This window comes from Syngnathus typhle, linkage group LG3 (genome assembly GCF_033458585.1).
Source record: "Syngnathus typhle isolate RoL2023-S1 ecotype Sweden linkage group LG3, RoL_Styp_1.0, whole genome shotgun sequence".
Lineage (NCBI taxonomy): Eukaryota > Metazoa > Chordata > Actinopteri > Syngnathiformes > Syngnathidae > Syngnathus > Syngnathus typhle.
Genome location: NC_083740.1, coordinates 2,944,585 through 2,967,926, shown reverse-complemented (window position 1 = coordinate 2,967,926; position 23,342 = coordinate 2,944,585). Strand labels below are relative to the sequence as shown.

General features: G+C 44.4%; 6 protein-coding genes across 10 annotated transcripts in view; 2 read left to right on the top strand and 4 right to left on the bottom strand.

The window, feature by feature from the left end:
- Window positions 1-166: 166 nt before the first annotated feature.
- toporsa (topoisomerase I binding, arginine/serine-rich a) lies at window positions 167-3,804 on the bottom strand. The gene is made up of 2 exons (XM_061274366.1): window positions 3,662-3,804; window positions 167-2,863 (listed from the first exon to the last, which is right to left on the bottom strand). Exon 2 carries the CDS (start codon window positions 2,858-2,860, stop codon window positions 761-763), a length of 2,100 nt encoding a protein of 699 aa, XP_061130350.1. The 5' UTR covers window positions 2,861-2,863; window positions 3,662-3,804; the 3' UTR covers window positions 167-760.
- Window positions 3,805-4,163: 359 nt separating this feature from the next.
- ndufb6 (NADH:ubiquinone oxidoreductase subunit B) lies at window positions 4,164-5,916 on the bottom strand. Its single transcript, XM_061274369.1, has 4 exons — window positions 5,646-5,916; window positions 5,323-5,415; window positions 4,756-4,800; window positions 4,164-4,301 (listed from the first exon to the last, which is right to left on the bottom strand). Exons 1-4 carry the CDS (start codon window positions 5,823-5,825, stop codon window positions 4,233-4,235), a joined length of 387 nt encoding a protein of 128 aa, XP_061130353.1. The 5' UTR covers window positions 5,826-5,916; the 3' UTR covers window positions 4,164-4,232.
- Window positions 5,917-6,411: 495 nt separating this feature from the next.
- On the top strand, window positions 6,412-9,479 carry LOC133151566 (uncharacterized). Of its 3 annotated transcripts, none has more exons than XM_061274721.1 (3): window positions 6,412-6,529; window positions 7,389-7,653; window positions 7,877-9,479. In XM_061274721.1, the coding sequence occupies exons 2-3, from the start codon at window positions 7,390-7,392 to the stop codon at window positions 8,543-8,545; spliced, it is 933 nt and encodes a 310-aa protein (XP_061130705.1). In that variant the 5' UTR covers window positions 6,412-6,529; window position 7,389; the 3' UTR covers window positions 8,546-9,479. The 3 variants fall into 3 exon arrangements, with proteins under 3 accessions (XP_061130705.1, XP_061130704.1, XP_061130703.1); XM_061274720.1 differs by lacking the exon at window positions 6,412-6,529 and adding an exon at window positions 6,608-6,852; XM_061274719.1 differs by lacking the exon at window positions 6,412-6,529 and adding an exon at window positions 6,608-6,912.
- Window positions 7,657-10,623, bottom strand: LOC133151568 (P2Y purinoceptor 1-like). Its single transcript, XM_061274723.1, has 3 exons — window positions 10,442-10,623; window positions 9,607-9,939; window positions 7,657-9,183 (listed from the first exon to the last, which is right to left on the bottom strand). The coding sequence occupies exons 2-3, from the start codon at window positions 9,937-9,939 to the stop codon at window positions 8,656-8,658; spliced, it is 861 nt and encodes a 286-aa protein (XP_061130707.1). The 5' UTR covers window positions 10,442-10,623; the 3' UTR covers window positions 7,657-8,655.
- An 808-nt stretch (window positions 10,624-11,431) lies between these two features.
- Window positions 11,432-13,791, top strand: hadh (hydroxyacyl-CoA dehydrogenase). The gene is made up of 8 exons (XM_061274722.1): window positions 11,432-11,617; window positions 12,131-12,259; window positions 12,332-12,489; window positions 12,639-12,765; window positions 12,853-12,942; window positions 13,006-13,078; window positions 13,237-13,353; window positions 13,430-13,791. Exons 1-8 carry the CDS (start codon window positions 11,501-11,503, stop codon window positions 13,546-13,548), a joined length of 930 nt encoding a protein of 309 aa, XP_061130706.1. The 5' UTR covers window positions 11,432-11,500; the 3' UTR covers window positions 13,549-13,791.
- Window positions 13,792-14,781: 990 nt separating this feature from the next.
- The window catches only part of lef1 (lymphoid enhancer-binding factor 1), a 46,664-nt gene continuing 38,103 nt past the window's right edge, over window positions 14,782-23,342 (bottom strand). For 2 of the 3 annotated variants that reach the window (XM_061273369.1, XM_061273371.1), the window contains 7 exons: window positions 22,857-22,947; window positions 22,646-22,765; window positions 22,042-22,204; window positions 21,843-21,950; window positions 20,185-20,233; window positions 19,737-19,778; window positions 14,782-16,135 (listed from right to left, as the gene is read on the bottom strand). In XM_061273369.1, the coding sequence (XP_061129353.1) occupies window positions 19,744-19,778; window positions 20,185-20,233; window positions 21,843-21,950; window positions 22,042-22,204; window positions 22,646-22,765; window positions 22,857-22,947 (566 nt within the window). In that variant the 3' untranslated portion in view covers window positions 14,782-16,135; window positions 19,737-19,743. The remainder of the gene's footprint in view (window positions 16,136-19,736; window positions 19,779-20,184; window positions 20,234-21,842; window positions 21,951-22,041; window positions 22,205-22,645; window positions 22,766-22,856; window positions 22,948-23,342) is intronic. The other variant, XM_061273370.1, reaches the window with a different exon arrangement.

The window sequence follows — 23,342 nt, the reverse complement described above, 5'->3', positions numbered from 1 at the left end:
CTATATTGCCTTTACAAGTGATCTTTTTTTTCCATTTCAAAGTGCAATAAATAATTGATACATTGTAATAGAATATATTATGTAAAAAAAAAAAAACCAACAACCTCAAATTATTAGCTCTTGTGTATGTGGATACTGGACAAATGAAGTTCTTCCAGGGCCAATATTGGAAAAAAAGGTTAAAAACAAGTTTTAATAAAACCATTGCAAAAGAAACTGATCCCTGAGAATGGTTTAGAAATAAGCCATTATTAAAAGGAGTTCAAGAACATTACCCTTCCCACAGCGGCACTTGAAAATAAAAGTTTTGGACGGTCCAGATGTGAAAAGAATTCATTACAATGTTTTCGAATAATTACGACAGAAAAGTATTTTTCTTACAAATATTCAATGCGATTATAACTACCCTAAGGAGTTAACGGAATTCAGACGATGGCACATAGAAATGTCCAAATTCTGGTTGTAGGAACATAACTCATGCTCATGACTTGACCAGTTACATTTTTTCCCCTCACATTTGGCCTACATTTGTGTCAGGCCTTTTTGGCGTTATAGGAAAAATTGAAAAAAGATTGTAGACATTTAGCCTACGAGTACGGTCAAACATATTTGGCGGTCGAGAATATTTATCAGTTCCACTCTTCCGTATGATGACGTAAAGGAGAATTTTGCGTCTGGTGAAGCCAACCCAGCCGGTATCGCATAGCGGCGAGCGGCTACTATACCATTCAAAATACTGCAGGCGGGGACATAGTTGTCGCTATAAGCTGAAGCCACAAAAATTCTTAATTGGCTCATGTGCCGCATCGTCCATGGAGCGGAGGTCCTTGCTGGACGTTGCGGCCCGTGTGTCACCGCTACGATCACTGCCGCTCTCGATGGTGATCGGAGTCGGCGAATGTTTCTCGCTGCTCGTGTGCCGCCGGCTCTTCTTCTTGTGTTTCTTCTTCTTCTTCTTGTGTCGTTTGCTGCGGACACTCAGACTCCTTTCCTCTTTCTCCTCTGTTGCGTGGTCGTCGTCTTTGGGGGACGAGGGGTCGTCAAGGTGTCTGGTTTTGTATTTCCTCTTGCCGGCGGGCTTTTCCAGGTGAGACCGTCTCGGCGAGCTCGACCTGGACTTCTGCCCGTCCCGCCGCCTCGGTTCACTGCTGCGACTCCTGGAGCGATAGCGTCGTTCGGAAGGTCTTCTGCTCGCCTGATGGGAGATGTCGCTCTCTTTCCTTCGGAGTTGACGGTCGTATTTCTCGTCCCTGCGATTGGGGCAGTAATAGTCTCTGTCTCTGGAGCGGCAGTTCGATGGACTGCGGCGTCGTGGCTTGGCGCTTGACCTTCCACTCTTGTGCTTTCTGTCCTTCCAGTCGCGTTTACGGCTGGATCGCTCGGAACCGCCTCTGTCTTTTCTCTCGGACTCACTCGACGCCTTGCATACTTTCGACTTTAGAGTGCAGAATTTTTCTTTGGTACCAAGGTGTCGGCGGTAGCCTATGTCGACGGGCTCGCTCCTCGGCGAGCATGACGGACTGTTGCTGTCGAAGCGAATGTGCTGGGGCAGGGGTGGCGCTTCTTTAGCGTCGTCGCTCCAGTACTCGTCGGAGGAGAGCTGCACCAGCTCGGGCGTTCTTTGGGTCCTCGGCTTAATAAAACCTACGATGACACAGTCGTCACTTTCCGAAGACAAACACTCATCGACTTGCTGCGGCGGAGAAGTGGGAATTTCGCGCGCTTCCTCCTCTACGCTGCTGTCCGAGTCGGAATCGTGAACAGACTCCCTTCCCGTTCCACTCTGCTCCGCCGTGGTGGAATACGACGGCCCTGGCGTTTCGTCATCCCACAGGGAGCGGCTCAGACTAGACGTGCTGTAACCGGGGGTTCTAGGCGGCTCCAAGTCCAAGCCCTCATCCTCGGAAAGAGCTATGACAGACGAGTTGGAGCTGATGTCCGAATTGGAGGAGTGGGCCGAGCCGTCGTACATGGCATGTTGGTCGTAGGCTTCCATGTTGAACGGGGACTTTGCGAAGCTGATGAATTCGTGCAGGAAGTGCTCAGTGCGGGCCTGCAGAAACGGCCAGAGCTCTTCTTGGATGGCTCTGTCTTCCAAGTCCACGCGGGTGATGCGTGACATGATGATGTGCTGGACGATGTTAACCAGGGAGCCGTGTGCACCGTATAGCACCACAAGCTCTCTTTTTAGCCAAGGGATAAGTCTGTGCAAGCAGGCGGGGTTCTTGCGATAGAACTCGGCCGAGGTGTCTCGGGAACGCCCGCCGTCGCGCACAGTGCGGACTCTCAACCCTTGTCGGTAAAGTTCCCGCCGGAAGTTGACCATTTCGAGCTCTCTGATATTGTGCAACGTGCGGCCTTCACTCGCTGCTTTCCTTTTGGCTGCCATCCTCATCATCATGCGCCGGATGTAACGCGTCTGCTGCTGCTCCGGAGGATCGACTGTCGATTCAAACAATACGCCGTTGTCTGGAGGAGGAGAAGTCCTTCCCCACTGCTGTCGCCGTACCCCGGTAACAGTGGTACGGTATCTAAAGCGTACACCGCCAAACATCCCAAATGATCCATTAGTAACCGGCTTCAAGTCGTACTGTTTGAAGTCTTGCTCCGATTTGATGCTGTGATAAATGGAATTAAATGGCTGCTTGCATAAGGGACATTCAGCCTTGTTCTTGGACCACTCGTGGATGCAGCGAAAACAGAATTTGTGCAGGCAGATATCCAGGTAGGCAATGTTGTTAAAGACATCCAAGCAGATGGGACACTTTGAGTCCGGAGACACTTCGGCCGCCTTGGCTTCTGTGGTTTTCCTCTTGTCCCTCTTCTGGTTCTGCTGCAGGGCAAGCTTGATTGCAGACATGGTCTGGAACAAAAACCAAGTACCACTAAGATTAAGACATTCAGTTCATTGGTCATTTATATTGAATATATTGCCACTTCCTCTTTGGTTTCAGGGAGTGTTCCACTTTACTGTGAGTGTGCTTAAATAAAGTTTTTTTTTCTCCCATGCATAGCGATAACTTTGCACAAAAGAGGTCCTAACCTGCTACAAAAACAACTTGTGCTTTACCCTCCATGACATGGCGTAAGAAGTTTTGGATCGTGACTATGTCAGACCAGTAGAAACGTTTTTCCTATTTTGAAGCAAACACACCGACTAATGCATTGTGGTCTATCACAATCACTTAACTCCATATTTTAAATTCCCTGATCTATAAAGGGCTCAAACATGGTTTCCTCAGCTGTCACCATAAGTTGTTAAAAAATGAATAATATAATAAAACATAATATAATATCTGTCCTGTGGTCTATGCTTTTAATGCAATTTTGGTGTGTTTCGTATCTATCCATCTATCTATACACACACATATACATATATATAAGATATTACGTGGCTAGCACTAATCGGCTGCTTCCTTTCCTATTGCTTGGACAATTTACAAGTTGATTCGAAATATAACGCTTCATCAAACAATAAATTTGAGGTAGCCTTGATACCTCTAAGCTATCTAGAGATGAGATTGTTTTGTGGTTTACACTAGATAGTACTTGTTCAGCTAGTGGGCCAGCCGGCTATCAACTTGAGCTAGGTTATTGCTAATGCTAACGAGCTGGCTCGGCTGTTTTTGAGTAGTTAAGTTTGACATAAAAAAATATTTACCTCGGATTTTTAATCACTCCGGTAACTTAACGAGCGGTAGCCTCCCCCTGTCTCTTAAAATAAGAGAGAAACAGCTGCATTTGACAAACACCAACACTCTTCACCAGATGAGAAGCGTGCCGGAGTGCCGTCATTCCTTTAATGTTACAGTGTTGTCGCTCGTGATCTGTCGTGAACTTCCGACTTTCACAATAAGAGAAAACTTCCGTTTTAAGAAAATAAAACCACGTTTGATTTGAGAAAAAAATGTACTCAAGAGTACTGTTACTTTAGAACGGGACTAAATTTTAGCCACAAAAAATGCTATAAAATTAACATTTTGACCATGTGAAGCCCTTTGAAACTTGAACCATATTAATAATCTTGACTTAACATTTCTTTTAAAGAAAAATAATGGAATAAAGATAAAAACGTACATTGCATTAGTACTACTTTGACAAGTACACATAGGTTGATTTTTAATCAAGCACACATTTAACATTTAGAAAAAGACTCATACATATGACTTTATCTATATTTTAATTGGCATATTCACAGTTTTTACAAACAGACATTTCTAAAATTCAATGGGTCAATGATGATGGTCGTGGCTCTCGGGGAGTTCCGGCACAACTTGGCCTGTCTCCAGAATAGTGTCACCCTAAACAAAAAAGATACACATAGATTTTATTCCATCAAGAGGGGATTTACATTAGGCCCAAACTAATAAATCTATATTTCCTGTCCTCATTTGCATCCCAGCAGAGGGTGATATTGCCCAACATGATGGCACCCTGAGATTGCAGAAGAATGGTAAATTATTTTGTTCAATTCATATAACACTGATGCAACATTTAACGGAATACCACAATTTGACTAGCGCTGGCACACACAAGGAACAAAGTTCCCCTTAAAAACTTTGTAACAACACAATACAAATGCTACTTTTAAGAAAAAAAAAAAAGGACTAGCATAAGGCCAGAAGTATACATACAAATCTTAAATTACTTTTCTCAGTTTTGTCATTATGTCCAACAAAACACCACAGAGGTGAAACACAATAAAAGCATACTTTTCAAGATAGATGTATAGTGTGTAAATAAATTGATACTTACCGGGAAAAGCTTGGGTTTCAATTCCACAATGCCATATGGTCTTTTCTGTCCAGGAAAAATATTTAAGGTTACATACTATTTTTTTTCTCTGTGACCTTCCAAGTAATTCAAAACTTCTCGTATCTTTTGAAATGTTCCCCATTGAAGTGAATACAAATGCCATTAATCTCTTACAGCACCATCCAGGAACATCGATTATTTTGTGCTTCATAAAAGCAGTTTTCTTTACAAAAACATTCACATGGCAGGGCATAAGGACAGTTGTATTATCAAATTCTATGTCTAAAGAAGTTGCTGCACCATTTGTGTTCATATCCACTCCTTAAAGGATTATAACTGCAAGTTTTGGTAGCCAACCTATTACATTTTTCATTACAGTAAACTCCCACTAGGAATGGCAATAAACACTTTGAAGCAGCACGTTTTGACATCTTTGTTTTCTTCTTCTAGAAATGATTGCAAAGAGACTTTTACATCTCGAACTCCCGACGTAAACGTTCAATGCACCCTTTCACTCCTCAACGTATGTATTATAAGATGTGATATTTAATAGTAGCTTCAACTTACAGCAACATGATATTTGACGTAGTAGTGGACGACCCAAGCAGGAATCAACAAACGTGTTAATGTGAAAACGCCCCCTTTGTAGGCTTTGTATGTCTGAAATGAGAAAAATGTCATGTACATAAAAACTATTTTTAATAAGCACTGGAATAGGCGGTGACAAAAAATATCATGAGCAGTCATGCTTAAAGCTGGCAATTTTACACTGTTCCACTAGTTGACGTTTCTCCTCTGTTTTCCATGAGTGACAAAATGCACAAATATCTGACTATAATTGAAGGCTAAGCGTGTGCTAATCGCTGCTAGCTGTTATTAGCATCACTCACGTAAAGCCTCCACAGGCTCTTGGGCTCCAGAAAACCTGTCCAGAACTTGGTGATTGCGCCGGGTGGTTTCGCTTGTACGACGGGCTCCCTGGGGCTGAGTTCCTGGTCCTTCAGCCACTGCCTTCGGAGCTTAGTGAGCTGCTCCAAGCGGAGCTTCTCGTCCGGAGTGTAGCCAGACATTGTCGTTTATTTATCCGATATTATTCAACAACCTCAGCAAAGCTCCAATGACAACATGGAGGACTTGGCGTCGAGACCGGATGTGGGTTCTTCCACTATATGAATTTAGTAGCGACACCTGCCGCACGGAATGATTACGTGCAACAGCCATTGCACATTACAAGTGCTCATTTTTCTGAATAATCTTGTTTAAAAATAAAGTTTCCATGTTATCTTCAATATAATGAAATAATTACTACTATAGCTTCATTACTGTTTTTAATACCTGATTGTTTTCTTTTAAAAAAATCATTCAAACAGTACTTTAATTAGCCAATTTTTGTGACATTTTAGGACTGCTATTACGCCGTAATAATTACGGTGTTGACAATTGACTTATACTGCTCAAACCTATTTGTCTAAATTGACTTTGAAACATTTGAAAGATTATTCTGGAAGGAAATTATTGTAATGCCATTATTTGTTCAGTTATTGCATTGCATATGGCTCTGCTATGGTACAAGCTAAATCAATTGATGCCAGCAATATGACCGAACTGTTGTATTAAAGTGGGAGCACCATACGCATTGATTACGTCACAGACTGCAAAGAGATTTTTATGGACACATACGTAGCTGTTGTTATTAAAAAAAAAAAAAAAAAGTAGGAGATTAACGATCCAATTTGCAAGACCATTGGACTTTGATCAATGACAACAAATTCCGGTACGATGCCTAATATTTAGAGGAAAAAATATCGATTGTATTGACCGGTTATTAAATCATAGTTCTGTACGTCACGTTCCTGTTCTCTCTGCCTCCAGGGGGCGATACTGGCTGAAATCAGACCCAGAGTAGAGTTAGGCTCTGGGCGGTATAATATTGAAGATTATTTTTTCTTTTCTTTTTTTTGTAACTTGAAAATGAAACGTGCCACTTTCACTTCTCATTTGAGGAAGAAAAAAAATATGACGAATCTGGCTTTGCTGTCGCGTGATTGTTTCTCTTTATGCCTTTCACGCGACACTCCGTCACGAGCCTAAAATCAGGTCAGTTTGAGTCGGAGGGTTTTCCACCTGCATGCTGTTTGTGAGGTTGATCATTACACGGTATGTTTGTTTAAAGTTGTTTAAAGTTTTGTTCATACTGTTTTAGGTAAAATCTAAAAGGTTAGTCGTGTGTCGACTACTGTTTTCTGACGTCATCATTAAGCGCTGGGCCTTTTTTTAAATTATTTTTTTATTGAGCTTCAATAACATACACAATCAAGTTCCGACAGGACCACAACACAACTAATATCTTTATATTACCATTCGGAAAAGAAATATGAAGTTTGCCGTGGTTCTGCTAAAAGTATTAGTATTTAAGGAAACGCTTCAAAAGCAGTCATAAATGTCCTTCAGTACGAAAGTAAACAAAAAACATGGCTTCCCGATATCTGCAATCTATTTTTATGCTTTTTTTTTTATTTTTACCGAAATGAGGGATCTTGATTTGATATCTATATTTAAAAACGGGGGCGTGTAGACTCTAAAATGGAGACCCTAAAATGGCAAAAACACTCTCTCCCCTCCTGATTCAACAGAATGTCTACCAGTCCCCATCGCCATGTTGTCTGGGAGTCGGAGCGCCTGGTGGCCTACCTTCACCCTCGACCGTGGACCCCTGGCTCGGTAATATTGGAGCGCCGCGTGCCTGGAACAAAGGCGGGCAGCATCTTTCACCTGGAGGAGGCTGAGTATTTGTCCTGGATGCTGGGGAGCAGGGCGGTGGCCCAGCTGCTCTGCGACAAACTCCGGGTGCATCGCTGTGCCCTGGTCACCAGACCCCATGTTGACAGACCTGCTCAGGTGTGCACTTCCTTGACCAATGTCTTTATTATAAACTACTACAGGTGAGAAACATGAACGCTATTTAAACACAAATTTGTTTCGGATTTGATGGCATCTAGTGGCAGCTTTGGATCTTTTGGAAACTGCACAATTAGTCCGGTATTCATTGAATAGCTGAGGAGAGGTTCCACATATGAAAAACGTTATTACGGTGTGTTACTTGTGTTTTTTAATCTTCTAGATACGTGTCATCCCGTTGCACGGCCTGGCTGCACAGTGGCATCCTCACCAGGCAGGCGAGGAGGATCACCACTCCTACGATCCGGGCTACTGCACCTCCAAGACGGCGCCTCGCTGGAGCCAGGCTCGTCTGGATGAGATACTGGCCAGGATCCGTGCCAAACTCCCCAACCCGGACGCACCGCCCAACCTGACGTTCCTGGGCGACGACCAGTCCCATCCTGGTCCTTTCTCTCGCATCGTGCGGGGCGAGGAGCCGCAGTGGCGAGTGTGGGAAGACGAGGCCCATGTTTCTTTCCTCACCCCGTTTCCCAACGCGCCCGGCTTCACTGTGCTCGTGCCACGCCGTCCTCTGCCCTCAGCCATATTCCGGCTGAGGGAGAGCGACTACGAGGGGCTGGTGCTGGCCGCCCGCAAGGTGTCGCATCTCCTGGAGAAGGGATTGGGGGCATGGGGCGTGGGTCTCATCTTCGAGGGCTTTGAGATTAATTATGCACACGCAAAGTTGATTCCGCTGCTTCAGCTGCCGTCTGCCGGGGATGGAAATCACAGCGTGCAGCCGGCGCCTCCGCAGTGCGTGTCCTCGTATCCTGGTTACGTCACCTCGGAAGACGGACCCGAAGCGTCCTTGGAAAGTTTGGAGGAGATGTATGCCAAGATGACCTTATAGTAGAGCTCTACAATAATGAGGTTGTCACAACTTTGTTGGTGACTTATTGAAAATAAAAATGGTTTTAAAAAAAATATGAGGGGTAAACAAAGATTCCGTTGGAGGCGGTATCAGACATTGATGCAGTGTGGCGTCCTCGCAACGCAGCAGCCACACCCCCGACCTCCCACGCACTCCATCTTGGTGATATAGAGGAGCGGCTCCACGCTGCAGCTCAAGTCCATGATGGAGTACACGCTAATTCGGATCTGGCAGGTGAACTCCATCAGGGAATAGTAAGACGCAAAGGGCATCAGCACGGGAGGCAGGTAGTTGACGACGATGATAGCCAGGACAGTGAGCACCATTTTCAGGGCCCTCTTCTTGGCCGGGTGCATGACCTCCTTGCCGGCGACGGAGCGCCGCAGCACCCAGATGACGGAGATGTTGCACAGCACCATGACGGCAAACGCAAAGAGTACCACGCAGCTGAAGACGCCGTTGACGCTCCTTGAGCCCAGGATGCATTTAGCCAGGGCGTACGGCATGATGACGGCCCAAGTGGCCACCGAAATCCCAGTGCGAATCTTGTTGTTCTGGTTGCTGGCGAATAACACGGGGTGGACCACCGCCATGTGGCGATCCACACAAACACACACCTAAAAAAGATATTGTTCATTGTAATACAGATTCATTTGTTGCTTGCGAACGTTTCAAAATCCCCGGCATGAGGGCCATATTTTTTTTAAATGTTCATCACATCAGCTTCACATGAATTCAACCAATCATCTGGGCATAAATCACTGCACCATAAATCAGATTATAACAATGATGCAAATCATTTCAAATATTCACGTGTCAGGAAACAATATGTAAAAATACCGACTACACGTAAGCACCGGAATTATTGACATGATGTAACTTGGAAAAATAAAGCCTATAGCGACTTAACGAATACGGACGGCCTCTGCGATTCGAAAATTGCTTCCTCCTAACCGTGATGTCAATTTGTATTTGCGGGCCGTATTCAGCCCCCGGGCCTTGAGTTTGACAACTATACAATAGCGTGACATCAAACTCACCAAGAAGAGCACCCCTAGGTCCTTAACGCCGTACGAGAATCTTTGCAGGTACCAGATGCGCGCGTCGTCCAGGAGCAGAGAGTTGAGCAGCTCGGTGGGCACCATGAGGCAGAAGTAGGCATCCAGAACGGCCAGGCTGATGATGAACACGTCCGAGGTGCACGCGTCGCTCTTCTTAGCGGCGATCTGCCAAATGACCAGCCCGTTGCAGGGGGTGCCCACGACCAAGTTGAACACCTTTACACCGTAGTAGAAGACAAAGCCGTACGGGGCCACGGCGCACATTTGGTACTGGTACCACAGGGGGCTGGCGAATGGGCCACTTGAGTTCATCTTGGGGAGAAGGTAAATTTAGCATTCAGCTACTCACTTTTCAAAATTTAGAATTGGCAAGAAAACTGTTGTATTATTACACCGCATCATTAATGTTGCTATATTATAAATTGCACCCGCGGCCAAATAATATACACGGCATATTTGTTGTATGTGAAGAAAGTATGCATACTGTTAACACCCAATAGGAAATGAGCATTATGAAATTTTTAGCATTTTCTGAATAAAATAAAATAAATCAAACCATTCTAGATTCCTTGGTAGTGGATTTTTTTTTTCTCGAAACGAGTCACGTAATTTACAGAAATAAATGCAAACCTTCTAAATGTTTGCACAACGTTTGTTTGTTTCCTCTTTAATTTGCCGTTATTGTTGATGACCAGATCATTTTACAAAAAAAAAAAAAAAACACAATTTCCACAAAGTAAATAAGTATTTTAGGAAAAGAATATGCTATGAAAAATAAATCTCACATGGGACACACAAAAATTGCAGTTCATACCTTGATTGGGAGTACCAAGTCGCAGCAGCCTCAAATCAAAGCATGGATTGGAAACTAGAATTTTCTCAGCAGGTCGTGAGAATAAAAACAGGGTGAATTTGGTAGTCTATTGGTTGGTCCGGTCCAGTGCGCGAAGGAGGGGTGGCCAGACGCACAACGTCACCCCGACGTTGTGTTGGCAACTGGAGCTCACCCATGGTCTGGGCGCCTCTGGCTATTTGGCGCAAACAGGTGACGCAAGCTGAGAAATCTAACGCAACGTCTTACCAGCCACGCTCCAACTTTAAAAAGCCTGCTGGGAATTAAAAAAGAAAACAATGAAAGATTTTAAAGTGGCGTTTGGGATGAAGTGATTCAGTGTCCCACCTGAGCCAGTAGATGGCACTAGAGTCGGAAAAAACTCTTAAAATAACACGAAATGAATGACACGACACATCGAGGTACTTAATTGTTTTTTTTAATTAAATATGTTCATGCATTTTTTATTGAATATGTTGTCAAGAGAAAATCACTACATTATTCAGCTTCTTTGTTCTTCTCATTCTCTGACGTGCTATCACATCATTCATCCGATTCACCCCATTCCAATTTCAACATATTTCAAATATTCGGCTTCCATTTTTTTCATTCCAAAAATTCACAAATTTCCAGCAAAAACTTTCCCCACTCATTCCGAATGGCACGTTAACATGGGCGTGTATACACACTAGGCACGAGATCAACTCGTACCCTCGCTGGATAAATTACTTTTTCTTTCAAATAATGTTATTTGCCTTGTTCTGACTAATTGTTATGTAGCATAGCGGTTAAACGATCAAGTTTCTCGGGTAGTTTATAATTTTGCGTCACGGGTTCTAATCCCTAGTAGACGATAAAAAATAGTAAATAAAAAAAATACCAGCTATTTATTGAAGATTTGAACAGTCTTGCAGTCCGACAATTTCCATGTTGCTTGTGACGAATCTGCAGTCACGAAACGCAAGTTTACTGAACTGCCTTTGCCCTAACGGCCGCAACTGGATTTGCGGAGCGAGTTGAACCGCAACACAGGCAGCTGTCATGGCATTTTTCGGGCACCAGTTTCGCAGAGCTTTCTCTTCATCGGCCCTCAGGAGTGTGGCCATAAAGCATGTTGTCATAATCGGTGGTGGACAAATGGGTGCGGGGATCGCTCAGGTGGGCCAAAAATGAACGTTTTGAGTGTTAGCCGAGCGGCTAGGTGGCTAAGCGAGTGTCACCGAGAGCGTAGTGCCCTCACGAAAAACACATCTAGGATATTGAAGCACAAGTTGGACTATTTGTTGTCGTGCTGAAGTTCATTAAACATTTACATTGGAATGTTAAGATTTGTCATTCAGTGGACAAATCGTGCCAAGTTCAAAATAATGAGTTCCACTTATCTGCACTTGCAGTTATGGCCACTAGGTGTCGCCGCCTACCCGCTTTATCACCGCGTAGTTGTTCTTTAACTATCAAAGTCAATAGTTGTCCATCTTTTCGGACTTTAGGTCCGATGTGTTGTCTTAATTCATCCTCTAGGATCGTGGTATTAAAAACTAATGTCATTTATCGAGATGGAATATGGTAACAAATACTGTATAAAAATAAGTCACCCATTGTTGAAAGTAAAAATAGAATAGCATCATGTCTGCTGCTTTGCCCGCTAACTCTTACGTGGATGTTTGTTAGGTTGCTGCGTCGACCGGCCACCAGGTGACGCTGGTGGACATGTCAGAGGCCATCTTGACAAAGGCAGTCAAGGATATGGGTACGAGCTTGAAGAGAGTGGTCAAGAAAAAGTATGCAGACAAGCCCGAGGTTAGTGCCCGATCATGGTGGAATAGTAGAGCTGCAAATTGTTTACCAGAGGTGCTTACATTTTCTCTCCAGGCGGGTGAGGCGTTCATTGAGAAAGTTCTGCGCAACGTGTCCACCGCCACAGATGCCGCCGCCGCCGTCCAGAGTACGGACCTCGTGCTGGAGGCCATTGTGGAAAACCTAAAAGTCAAACAGGATCTTTTCAGCGTGCTTGACAAGGCGGCACCAGCGTAAGCATCCTGTACCCCTTTACTAAAGAATCTGTCCTATTTAAATGTCATTTTTTAATTGTCAAATAAATCAAGTTTTCCACCATATTTAATTTATACAGATGCAGGTTTTCCCTGGTATTTCCCCATTTTGCCTCTTTCTTCATCAGGCACACCATATTTGCCAGCAACACATCGTCGCTGCCTATCGGTGACATCGCTAGCGCCACCTCCCGACTGGACCGCTTTGGCGGCCTGCACTTTTTCAACCCGGTCCCCATGATGAAACTTGTCGAGGTAATGTGACACAACAGAGTCTTGTCTATTCTCCTCACCTTATGGACTCCCTGCCACAAAAAAACTAAACAAAATCAAACCTCACAGGTCATCGGAACTTCTGCCACGAGTCAGGAGACGTTCGACTCCCTGGTGAACTTCAGCAAAGCGCTGGGCAAAACGACCGTGTCTTGCAAGGTAGGACAGAGTGTTGTCGTTTTTTCTTAAGCCATCATCTTATCCAGCACGCTCCCTCTTCAGGACACACCGGGATTCATCGTGAACCGCCTGCTCGTCCCCTACATGTTGGAGGCCGTGCGGCTCCATGAGAGAGGTAGGAAACCGCTCTTGCCTTTTTTTTTTTTTTAATTTAAAGTCAGAGAATCATTTTGAACCCGAATCTTCACGTTCAAACAATGCTCCACCCGATTTGAGAGTTAGAGCGGTAATGTCATGTCACATTAGTATGTCATAGCATCCAAACGATTGCAGGTCACGGCTCCAAAGAAGACATCGACGTGGCCATGAAGCTCGGTGCTGGATACCCGATGGGACCCTTTGAGTTGCTGGACTATGTGGGCTTAGATACAGCAAAGTTCATTTTAGACGGTGGGTTCAAATGTTGTCGTGAGATGACTGATGAATCTGGAGTTGCGTTTTAAGGGTTTGTGTTGTTTGTCATCAGGGTGGAGCGCCATGGATTCAAAGAATCCTCTCTTTACCTCGAGCTCTTTGCTTAACAAGCTGGTCGCAGAGGGCAAGTTTGGCAAAAAGACGGGAGAAGGATTCTACAAGTACAAGTAGCTTAATTGTAGTCAGGAATGGCGACAAAAACTGAAGAAGACTAATGCAGACGTAAATGTTGCTTCAATGATAATGTGACTTTCAATCATATGTGCCGTGCCTTGTTTGCCTGATTGAGCTGAGATCAGCACTACCCCCATGTGAACTATCGATCATACGTGAAAATGGATCGAGGGAATTTTTTTGTCACTTATCGCTTGTTTTTCAAATACATTTGAACAATAAAGATTTTACTATGTTAAACACCGGCCTTAATGTTATACAAGCATGGTTTCGGTTGTATCTCTAGTAAGACTTTTTTGTGAGAGTGTGTTTGTGCAAAGGGTTAAAACTAGGATCTGGGTTGCAAACTAGGGTTAGGTGTTTCAAACTAGTTTCATACCGGGGTTAGGGCAGGGGTCGGGAAACTTTTTGGCAGAAATGCCCATTTAAAAAAAAAAAAAAAAAAAATCCTGTGAGAGCCATACCATTAAAAAAAACAACGATTGGCTAAATACAATTAAATGCATGTATTTTATTAAGACCAACGATTTTTGAGTGTACTAATGTATTCTTTTTAATAACGTTTTTATATTGAAGTCTAGAAAAAAAAACTCACCATTAATGAGACTTCTGGGGCTTCATCGTTTTGCTGATGGTTTAGTAGTCCGGTTGATATGCGGTGAGGTTCTCATCAGTCATAATGGCCCGATCGTGAACGGTTCTTGCTGACAGTTCCGTTTGAGGATCTTTCTTTATCCGTGAAGTCGTCAAGAAGTTTATCAGCCACATCAAGTCCTCACAATTGCTAATGCGCCAGCAAAACTAGCTGAATTAAAGTCACCTTAGTTGTTGTAGACGCGAATTCTTCGGTCCACTCACTTTGAAATGTTCGGTAATAATCTTTTTTTTCTCTTAGCCATCTTTCTTGCTTGCCTGGCTAGAAATCTTAAATAAAGCGGATGGAATTTGACCTCTCACGACCCCGTAGGCACCGTGTTGTCCAATAAAAACCGCGCTTCTTTTTGTCCGACCTGACGTCATCATATTGGTCATCACGACCAAACGTGATCATATTTTATATTTTGAACGCTAATTTAACATTTTTATTTCAGTAGGTCTACTTTTTACTTTGACAGTATAACAAAATTATTTATGACTTCAATTGTGTAAACAAAGATTTGTCCGCGAGGCAGAGGCAGTCACCAAAAGAGGCTCTTTTGTAACCACACCTTGGTTCCAACACACGAGTGATCAAATGAGCAAATGGTGCCTTTTTATTGATTTTTCTTAAAAAACAACAAAAAAGAAAAATGTGGAAACAGTTCAAAGACGACCACTTGGGAAGCAAAAGTGCTTCTCCAAGACAACAGACACCCCAAATCATATCAACACGGGATAAAGTCATCATCATCGTGGAGCAATAGTAAAATAGAGGAAATATTAATTACAGAGATGTTTGCGTGGTGGGAGCGGGGACAAAACAAAACAAAAACTGAAGAGCTCACTATTTTGCCACCAGGAAAAAAAATAAAGGTCCATTGCAATGTAAGAGACTGCCAAGTGCTGGGGTAAATATATAATATCTGCTTCATTTGTCTGTTTGTCCATCAATAAAATATAGACCTCACTCTCGCATGTCGCCTGAAAAAAAAACCCCCCAAGAAAAAGGAAAAGTACACCCACACAGACACAGAGCATTAGATTGTAAGATTATGAAAAAAACAAAACAAAAACAAGCTTTCAAGAGAAGAAATGGCTTTCCTGTGTTTCCAAAGCTTACGTTCATATTTTGCACTATATATATATATTTATATATATAAAAAAAACAATATTAAAAAAAATGTACACCATGAAATTAAAAACTAGGGCTCAGGATTAAAAAAAAAAAAAAAAGAAAATGAAAAAAGGTTGATCCTTTTGGCCAACCAACTGGTCCAACTTATAAAACAAATTTAAAATAAAAAAAGTGTCGCGATGAGATGAGACGAGATCCCTCCTTGTTTCCTTAGTGCAATCTACAAGAGTTGATTGGTCCGTTTGGTCGGAGGGGGCGGGAACCCCAATATGGTCGCCGGAATGTCGACCCGAACCAATTGAGCAGGGCCTCAAACTACAGTTATGGAAAAATATAGTCAACATTTATCACCAATACTTGTGCTTACCTATTTTTCAACCTTTCATTTATTTGTTATAGTCTGTAGGTTTCTTGCTCCTGAATTTGACAAAAGAGGTAACAAATAACTTACAATAACTTAGTTGGAGTGTGCAGGTGGTGTGTGTTTATGTGTGCGCGGATGTGTGTACAGGAAGTGACACACACACACACACACACACACACGCGGACGCTTTGAGTGAAAGAACGTGAGTGATGGTGATTGTCGTGTTCAGTCAGTGTCTTTCCAGCAAGGAGAATGTGAGGTGGAACTTTTCGGGGGTGTCAGGTGATAAGTGATGGGCAGGTGGGGTAGTTAAGGGAGGCGGAGGGGGGGTGGGGGTACTGGTCCTCTGAGGCTCTTCATGGAATCTTAGCAGGCCTCCATCTCGAGCAGAGGCCCCGCAGCGGCTGCCTTCGCTTTGCATGTGGAGAAGTTGTTCCGTTTTCCTCCTGCAATGACAGAAAGACATGAGTGGTGGTCACTTATTGCCATAGCAACACAAAGGCGCCAAGAAGGAAAAAAAAAATCAGAATTCAATAAACAAATAAAAATAAATAAATAAATGAAATATTAATCACTGACATCAGTTCTCAAGTTAGCATCTTCTTGTTAGCCATATTTGAAACATCTTCACCACATGTTCTCTCAGCCTAACCCCATCCTGACATCCCTGCACCACCCAGCAAAGCCCAAAAAAAAAAAAAAAAAAAACTCCCACCCTTTCAGACACCGCAGACATGAAACGATTCGGCCTTCCTGCTTGGGGAAAGCAGAGTGTACGAGTGTGTGTGTGTGTTGCTGTCGGCAACGGGCCAACACTTCACAAGGTCTGGCCGACACAAACACCAGGATTCAGGAGCAACTTGACCCCTCCTCTCCGCCTCCTCCCGCCTGCATTAGCACTCAGGAATGCCGGCGAGCCTTTTTTTTTTTTTTTGGTACACAGGAAATGAAGCACTCCTCTGTTCATACACGCACACACGGCGATCCCTGTGCCGGGACACGAGCTCTCCGCCGGGCGTTTGAAGTGCGTGAGGTTAAGATAACTGGCGCGGCCTCACGTCTCAATCGGCGCTTTCAACCTCCCGCGCGCCCAATCAAAGGAGGCCGCGGCGGGGAAAAGCCCGCCTCTGAGCATCCATTACCCCCCCCCCCCTTTACTGGGCTATTTCTTCTGGTGCCATTAAGAAGGCAAACACGGCGGACAAATTGGTCTTTTGAAGGAAGGCCACAAATAACACAGCGGAGGGAGAATACACGAGATGGACAAAAGTTTTGGAGAAGCACTTCCAAGTTGACTTTTTGCACCACTGATGTGACGATCCCTCGACGGGCCAGTAGGACCTTGCGAAGAAGCCGTCCAGTGAGCTTGGCGCACATATGGCGAGTAAAGTTACGCCGGTGAGGAATAAAAATCAGTGGGTCCATTAAAAGAGGCACCTGGAGGAAAAGGAGGGGGGAGGTTTTGCACACTCGCCACTTTCACCGACGCCCTTTCCGTCCGTCCCCATTAACTTTTATTTATATTGATTTTTTTTTAAAATAATGCGCCATCACAGGGCTGGCCAAGAAGGTCTGAAACGTAAAAAAAAGTGAGCCCACAAACCGCCAGCATGTGTGGGTGCGACTAATGGGAGGCGCTGGCCACATCAGACGCGGCAACCATGGGGGGCCCGCACAGTTCGAGTCTGGCCGTGACCCCCCCACCCTCCGTCTGGGGGGTGTCGGGAGGGAGGAAGGGGGGTTGCGGCGGCACGTTGAAAGAGTCTGAACAATGACTGGTCCCCTTCACTGTGGTCCCGCTTGAAAGTGAACACGCCGAGGGAGGGAAAAGGGAAGGGGGCGCCGGAAAGAGAGTCCAAACTTTTTCAGACTTGAAAGCACTTTCAGGGATGGCAGACTCAAAAGCTCGTTTCTTCTACTGTACATGTGCAACTTTAAGCAAGACTTCAAGTCCGCAGTCAAAACCCTTCGAGGGAGTTTGCCGTAACAGCCAAATGAGAAAGTTAAGCGAGCAGAAAATTGAATGAAAAATAACAATGCTATGCCCCCCCCCCCCTCCTCCTCCTCGGCAGATAAGCGTTCGCCGAGGTCCCGCGACTCGGACTCAGGAAGCGCCGGAGACATGACAAAGACCCACATGGCGTTTAGCGGGGCGCTTCACAATGGGCCTGCGACTCTGCGCGAACACACGCAGGGGAGCAGTCTAAACAACAGGCCACGTGTCAACAAACACAGTCCGGGCTTTACAACGAGCTCCTTTTCATGCTCGCTTCCTCTCAAAGGAAGGAGGACAAATATCAGATGTGCAGCGGGACCAACACATGCGTATCCCGCGAGGACATCTCATCATTGTTTATGATATTATACATGAATTTGCGCTCGGGCCCATCCGACCGATATGGAGGTTTTGGGGTCGATGCTAACATGGAATGCTAACAAAACTTGTTGTATGCTAACAATGCTAACAAGACAACTTCTGTCATTTCTGGTTCGTACAGACAGAATATATCAAATATTGAGTCTGGTTGTTGTCTTGTGTGGGGAAACAAATGATCCAATTGGCTATTAAAAAAAAACATACACAGAATGCGAGATTTGATCATATTTGGACAAAAATAATTCTAATTGCTATCTTGTGTTGAATCACCGTAGCGGAAAGAGGAAGTCAAAAAACAATCTCGGAGGCTCGAAGGACTGCAAGGGAAGTCAACAATTTTTTATTTTTTTTTGGGTGGCGTCTAAACGGAGCTAACCTCAATCCGGCTCTGCGGGATCTGCATAAATTGAGGGCTCGGGGAATTGCGGCAGGATCCTCGGCATTATGCATATTACGTCAAGGGCTGTCACCGAGAATCAACGAAGGTGTCCATCCCGCCGCGGCTAGGCGCTGCTAATTATTGGAGCCCGGATAGACGGACGGGCGTCTTAACGCTTTGAAAGCCAACTGTGGCCAAAGAAGATGGAGGAGGGGGGTTGAGCGGAGAGCAACCCAATTTGGGGAGCTACTGGCTCATAAATCGATGGACGGGGTTGAAACCTTTTGTGCCATTTTTGACGTAAGAGCAGATTAGTCACAAGTGACCGGCTTTTTCGGGGTGGAATAATAGGATGCCGGCAGGGAGGTAAATATCCATCCCGCCATTTTCTACGGCGCTTGTCCTCATTAGGGCCAGCTGGAGCCTGACAGTCAGCTGACTTGGGGCAAGTGGGGGGTCCAAAATGTTTCTTTGTGTTTTACAATTGAACAAGTTAGGGTTTTTTTTTTCACGAAAATTGAATTCATGGGGTCAATGACCACCTTTACAGATGCCACTTTCTGTCCAGTGAAAATGACATCACACTTGCAGAGAACTTATTTTATTGGGGTCAAATTTCCCCCTGGACATTTCTTTTTTATCTCCAAACCTAAAACTTTTAAAATTCGAAAACTTAAGTCCAAAATATACAACGTTTTCTTTAAAAATATATTTTTAAAATACATTTTTTGGGCTGAAAATATTCAGCATTTGCGTTTGTTACTAATACTGAAGCAGGTTACATGCTAATCACAAGGCTACAGTTTTAGAACACAATAGAAGGAAGAAAATGCTTCCAAACAAACCAACACATAGGTTGCCAAATAATCCTCCCTCTTGAGCCCAAGTGGCACTTTTTGAAAGAATGACCACAATCAATACATCTCGCCTTTTGTTCTGCCCATCTAACAGGAAATCTTGTTAAGGCGAACAGCTCATTTAAAAAAAAAGAAAAAAAAAGAAGCTCCTTAACGTCTGCTTGACAAAAAAGATGCGACACATGTGGACCATATGGAGCAAAGATGATGCAAACTTTTGGGAAGGGGTGAGGGGGGGGTAATTAAATTAAAAAGTATGACCACACATACTTTTTTTTTTTTCTAATTCCATCATTACTGCTCCAAGATATGTACACACACATTATAATGGACACAATGACTATGGCATGGGCCTTTTTTAGGATTAGTCTGTTTAGTTTATCTCACATCCTTACGTTGATGGCCTAATGTTCGGGTGGGGAGGTGTGTCTTACCATTTTCTCAGATGTACGCCGTTTTCATTCTCTGGCCCGTACCTGCAGAAAATGGCATCTTTTAAGACGGGGCGAACAAAAAAAAAAAAAGTGGAGGGTTTCGAGGCAGCGTGAGCTAAACGCAAGCTGACAATTTCAACTTGCTTTTTCTTTGGCTTTTTGGCGGGATGCAACAACACAATGCAGGTATACGCAATCCTTTAAAAATAAAACAGCGTAGTGAAAACGAGTAGCGCAGCATCTCGAGGTTGTCATTCGTTGGCGTTGCCGTCATCGACGTGTTAGCGGGAAAACGTTTGGAAGACGTCTCAAAAACCAGGTCAGCGAGAAATAAAATTGAGCAGGCAGACAAACAAACGTGCAGAGAAAGCGTCCAGACTAATCCCAAAAGGAGGCGTGACGTGGACAAGATGTGAACGATGATATGGAGGGGCGAGCGGACACTCACCTGCGGCCGACTCCTGGATCTTCTCCCGCTTCCGCTTCTTCTTCTTCCCCTAAAAATATACAAAGGAACGCATAAAGTGTGGCTCCAGCACTCACGCTCACTAGACCACTCTGATTGGCTGCTTTCTGCTGCTGCTGCTGACTGTCATGTTCACTCATCCCCTGCCGGACATCTCACCGGCATGCCCCCCCGGACACTCCGGAAAGCTCGCCGCCGCCAACCACAAAACGACCAAGCCGAGAAAGAATACCCGCTTCATTTCCTTCTTGTCCAATCACATTGCACCTTCCATGTGTTGCTATGCAAGTATTATTTGCCCAACATCTTCAGAATCTCCAGTGGAGGCGTTGATACACACCCACAATTAATTTTTTTCTTTCTTTTAAACCAACAACTTTTAGATTTGCCACTCTGTGCCTCGATGATGTTGACATTTTGGTGTCCTCTGATTGGTTCAGCTCTTTATCCTTCTGATTGGATGATCTTATAATGGGCAACAAGACTGGCTATTGATCAGCAAGGGGATGATTCAAAATTCATTTTTGAAGTGCGTCTTTCAAGGTGAGAAACTAGCTGAAGCTCACACGCACCTTAATCGTCCCTCCGCGTAATTGTTAGCATGAATGCTAGTTCAGGCGCTGCAATTTGCTGGCCGACCAATCTGGTCTTTCCGACATTATCATTAAAACTCAATTAAAAAACGCTCACTCCCATTAAGCTCAACGACGACGACAGGCGCCACGTTTTCTTCCCCAAGAGCTGCTGAGGATTTATTAGCACCCCAGGGGGATGATGTAGAAGGGAAGAATATAGGTAGAGATCCTTAAGGTTCTCAAATATGAGCAGCACTTTTGGTTCCCCGCTAATCCACTTATTCACCGGCTAATCTGCCAGCAAAGAGGACACGCACACACACGCGGTCGGGGGTGCTCGAGGAATACTCGAAAGTGACAACCAATATAACGTACGTATAGCGGTGAGGAAATGTCTCACGTCAAAGCGTTTGTGTTTGGCGGTGCGGTAGCAGAGGCAGAAAAAGAGGAAGGATGCCGTCGATGTCCGAGGGGAGGCAGATAAACACCACAAAGCACTTTTTTTAAGAATTTTTTTTGCTCTTCTCTTTTTTTGGGCCGGTGGTGGAGTGAACGTGAGTGCCGGAGCCACACTTTTCATAAAGGCTGGTGCTCTCTTTCTCGCTCGCTTTCTTTCTCACTCACACAGACACTTGCAGGATTAAGAATTCAATTAAAAAAAAAAAGTTACCTTTTTTTTTTTTTTTTAAACAGTTTTTTTAACTTTGACTATTTTACTTTTTTTACATATTCAACTTTCCTTGAGGTTTTTTTCAACAAAAATACACATCTTTTCTCCCAAAAACAAATGACTATTGTTGTGGTATTATAACTGATGAAAAAATGTAAGACTTTTTTTCTTGGAAAAATATCACTATTTCCCTAATATGGAGAGGTCAAAAATATAAAATTGGTATAAAAATAATTCTCATCAAATTGATCCAAAAATATTTTTGGAAAATCCTTTAAGATTATTCACCTGGGGGACTCAGCTGCTTTTATTTTTATTTTTTTTCTTCAAACACACAATCATGCGCGCGCACACCCATACACGCACCTGTGCGGAGCTGTACCGTTGGTACTTACATAGTTGTCTCGGGCAGACCAGCCAGGGTAGAGCTGCATGTGGAGCTGTCGTTCTTTGCGGGCTAACTCGTAATACTTAGCCTGCTCTTCCCGAGATAACGCGTGCCACTGTTTTCGGCGACAAAGGAGACAATGCTCGTTGAATCTCCTTCATTTTTTCGTACAAAATAAAATGCGTGAGAGAGCGAGCGCCACCTACCCGCCTTCCCAGGATCTGATTGATGGCGGCGCTTTCCTTCAGCGTGCATTCGGCCACCACGTTAGCGCGCATCTCTTTCATGTAAAGCATGAAGGCGTTGAGCGGCTTCTTGATGTGCGGTCTTTTGGGCTCCTGCTCCTTTCGCTGTTCGTGCTGTGGCTTCCTGTGACCCCAAAATCATTCAATAAAATACAAAATAGAAAAACACTCAACATTCTTTATCCTCTGCAAAGAGTGACTACTATTACTGCAGCGTATGTTTATGTAATTGACTGCCCCCTGGTGGCCAAGGTGTAAGTTAAAGTACCACTGACAACACATTGAGTCTCTCTTTTTCAGCTGTTGCACTGGGGTGAAACTTTCAAAGCATAGCTGTGGCTAATGCGGCTATCATCCATCGCCACTTCAGGGCGCTATCAGCCCTGTTGCCGTATCTTCTGGGACCGGGATTTGGTGCTGGCTGAGTGCAACACCACCTTCCCCGAGGAGCCCCTTTAACGGGCCCGAGACCGACAGATAAGATGCTCACTTCAAGGGAAGGCCAGCCGAGTACCTGAACGTGATACCGCGGTGAAAGGAGAGGGGGGGGGGGGGGTCTACTCACATGTGCATGATGTCGGTTTCGTGCAGGGGCTCGTGTTTGACCTGGGGGTTGACGATGGCCGGGTGGGGGATCCCTGTGGCGTGAGGACCCGGCGGTCCGGGGACCATGTGGTGGGAGAACCTGTCCAAGTGAGGTTTGGTTTCAATTAAAAGTACGGGACTAGAATAGATTAGATGGATGCATGTATTGATGGATCACATTCAAGTCTCACCATCCCAGTGGCGGCGTGAGCTGTCCCACTCCTCCTGGAGACAGCGAGTAGAAGTTGGAAATGTCAGGTCCTACATGATGCCTGGACATTCCTAAACAATAGACACAAATTATAATTAGGGTCATCTAGTATACAAAAAATAACATATCCAACTGAAGTGGGAAGTGAAACATCTGCAGTATTGTTGTGGTTCTTGACATAAATCGTCTGGAGCTACTGCCGATGAGTCCGCCTATAAACGATAAAGTCTGAGGAGCGTGGTTCTTCACCTGTGCCGTTGTGAATCGGCGCTAACAAAACTCCAGTTGACTCGACACATTTATTCTCGTGATAAACACAGAAAAAAAAGCCCAGCATGCTGGACTGAGCAAAACCAAATTGAACTTGGTGGAAGGAGCTGTAAAAAATGGAACAAAACCTTTGCTGAGGAAGGTAAAAAAAAAATAGGTGAGAAGAAGATGGACTCTGCCATAAAGCGTCCACACA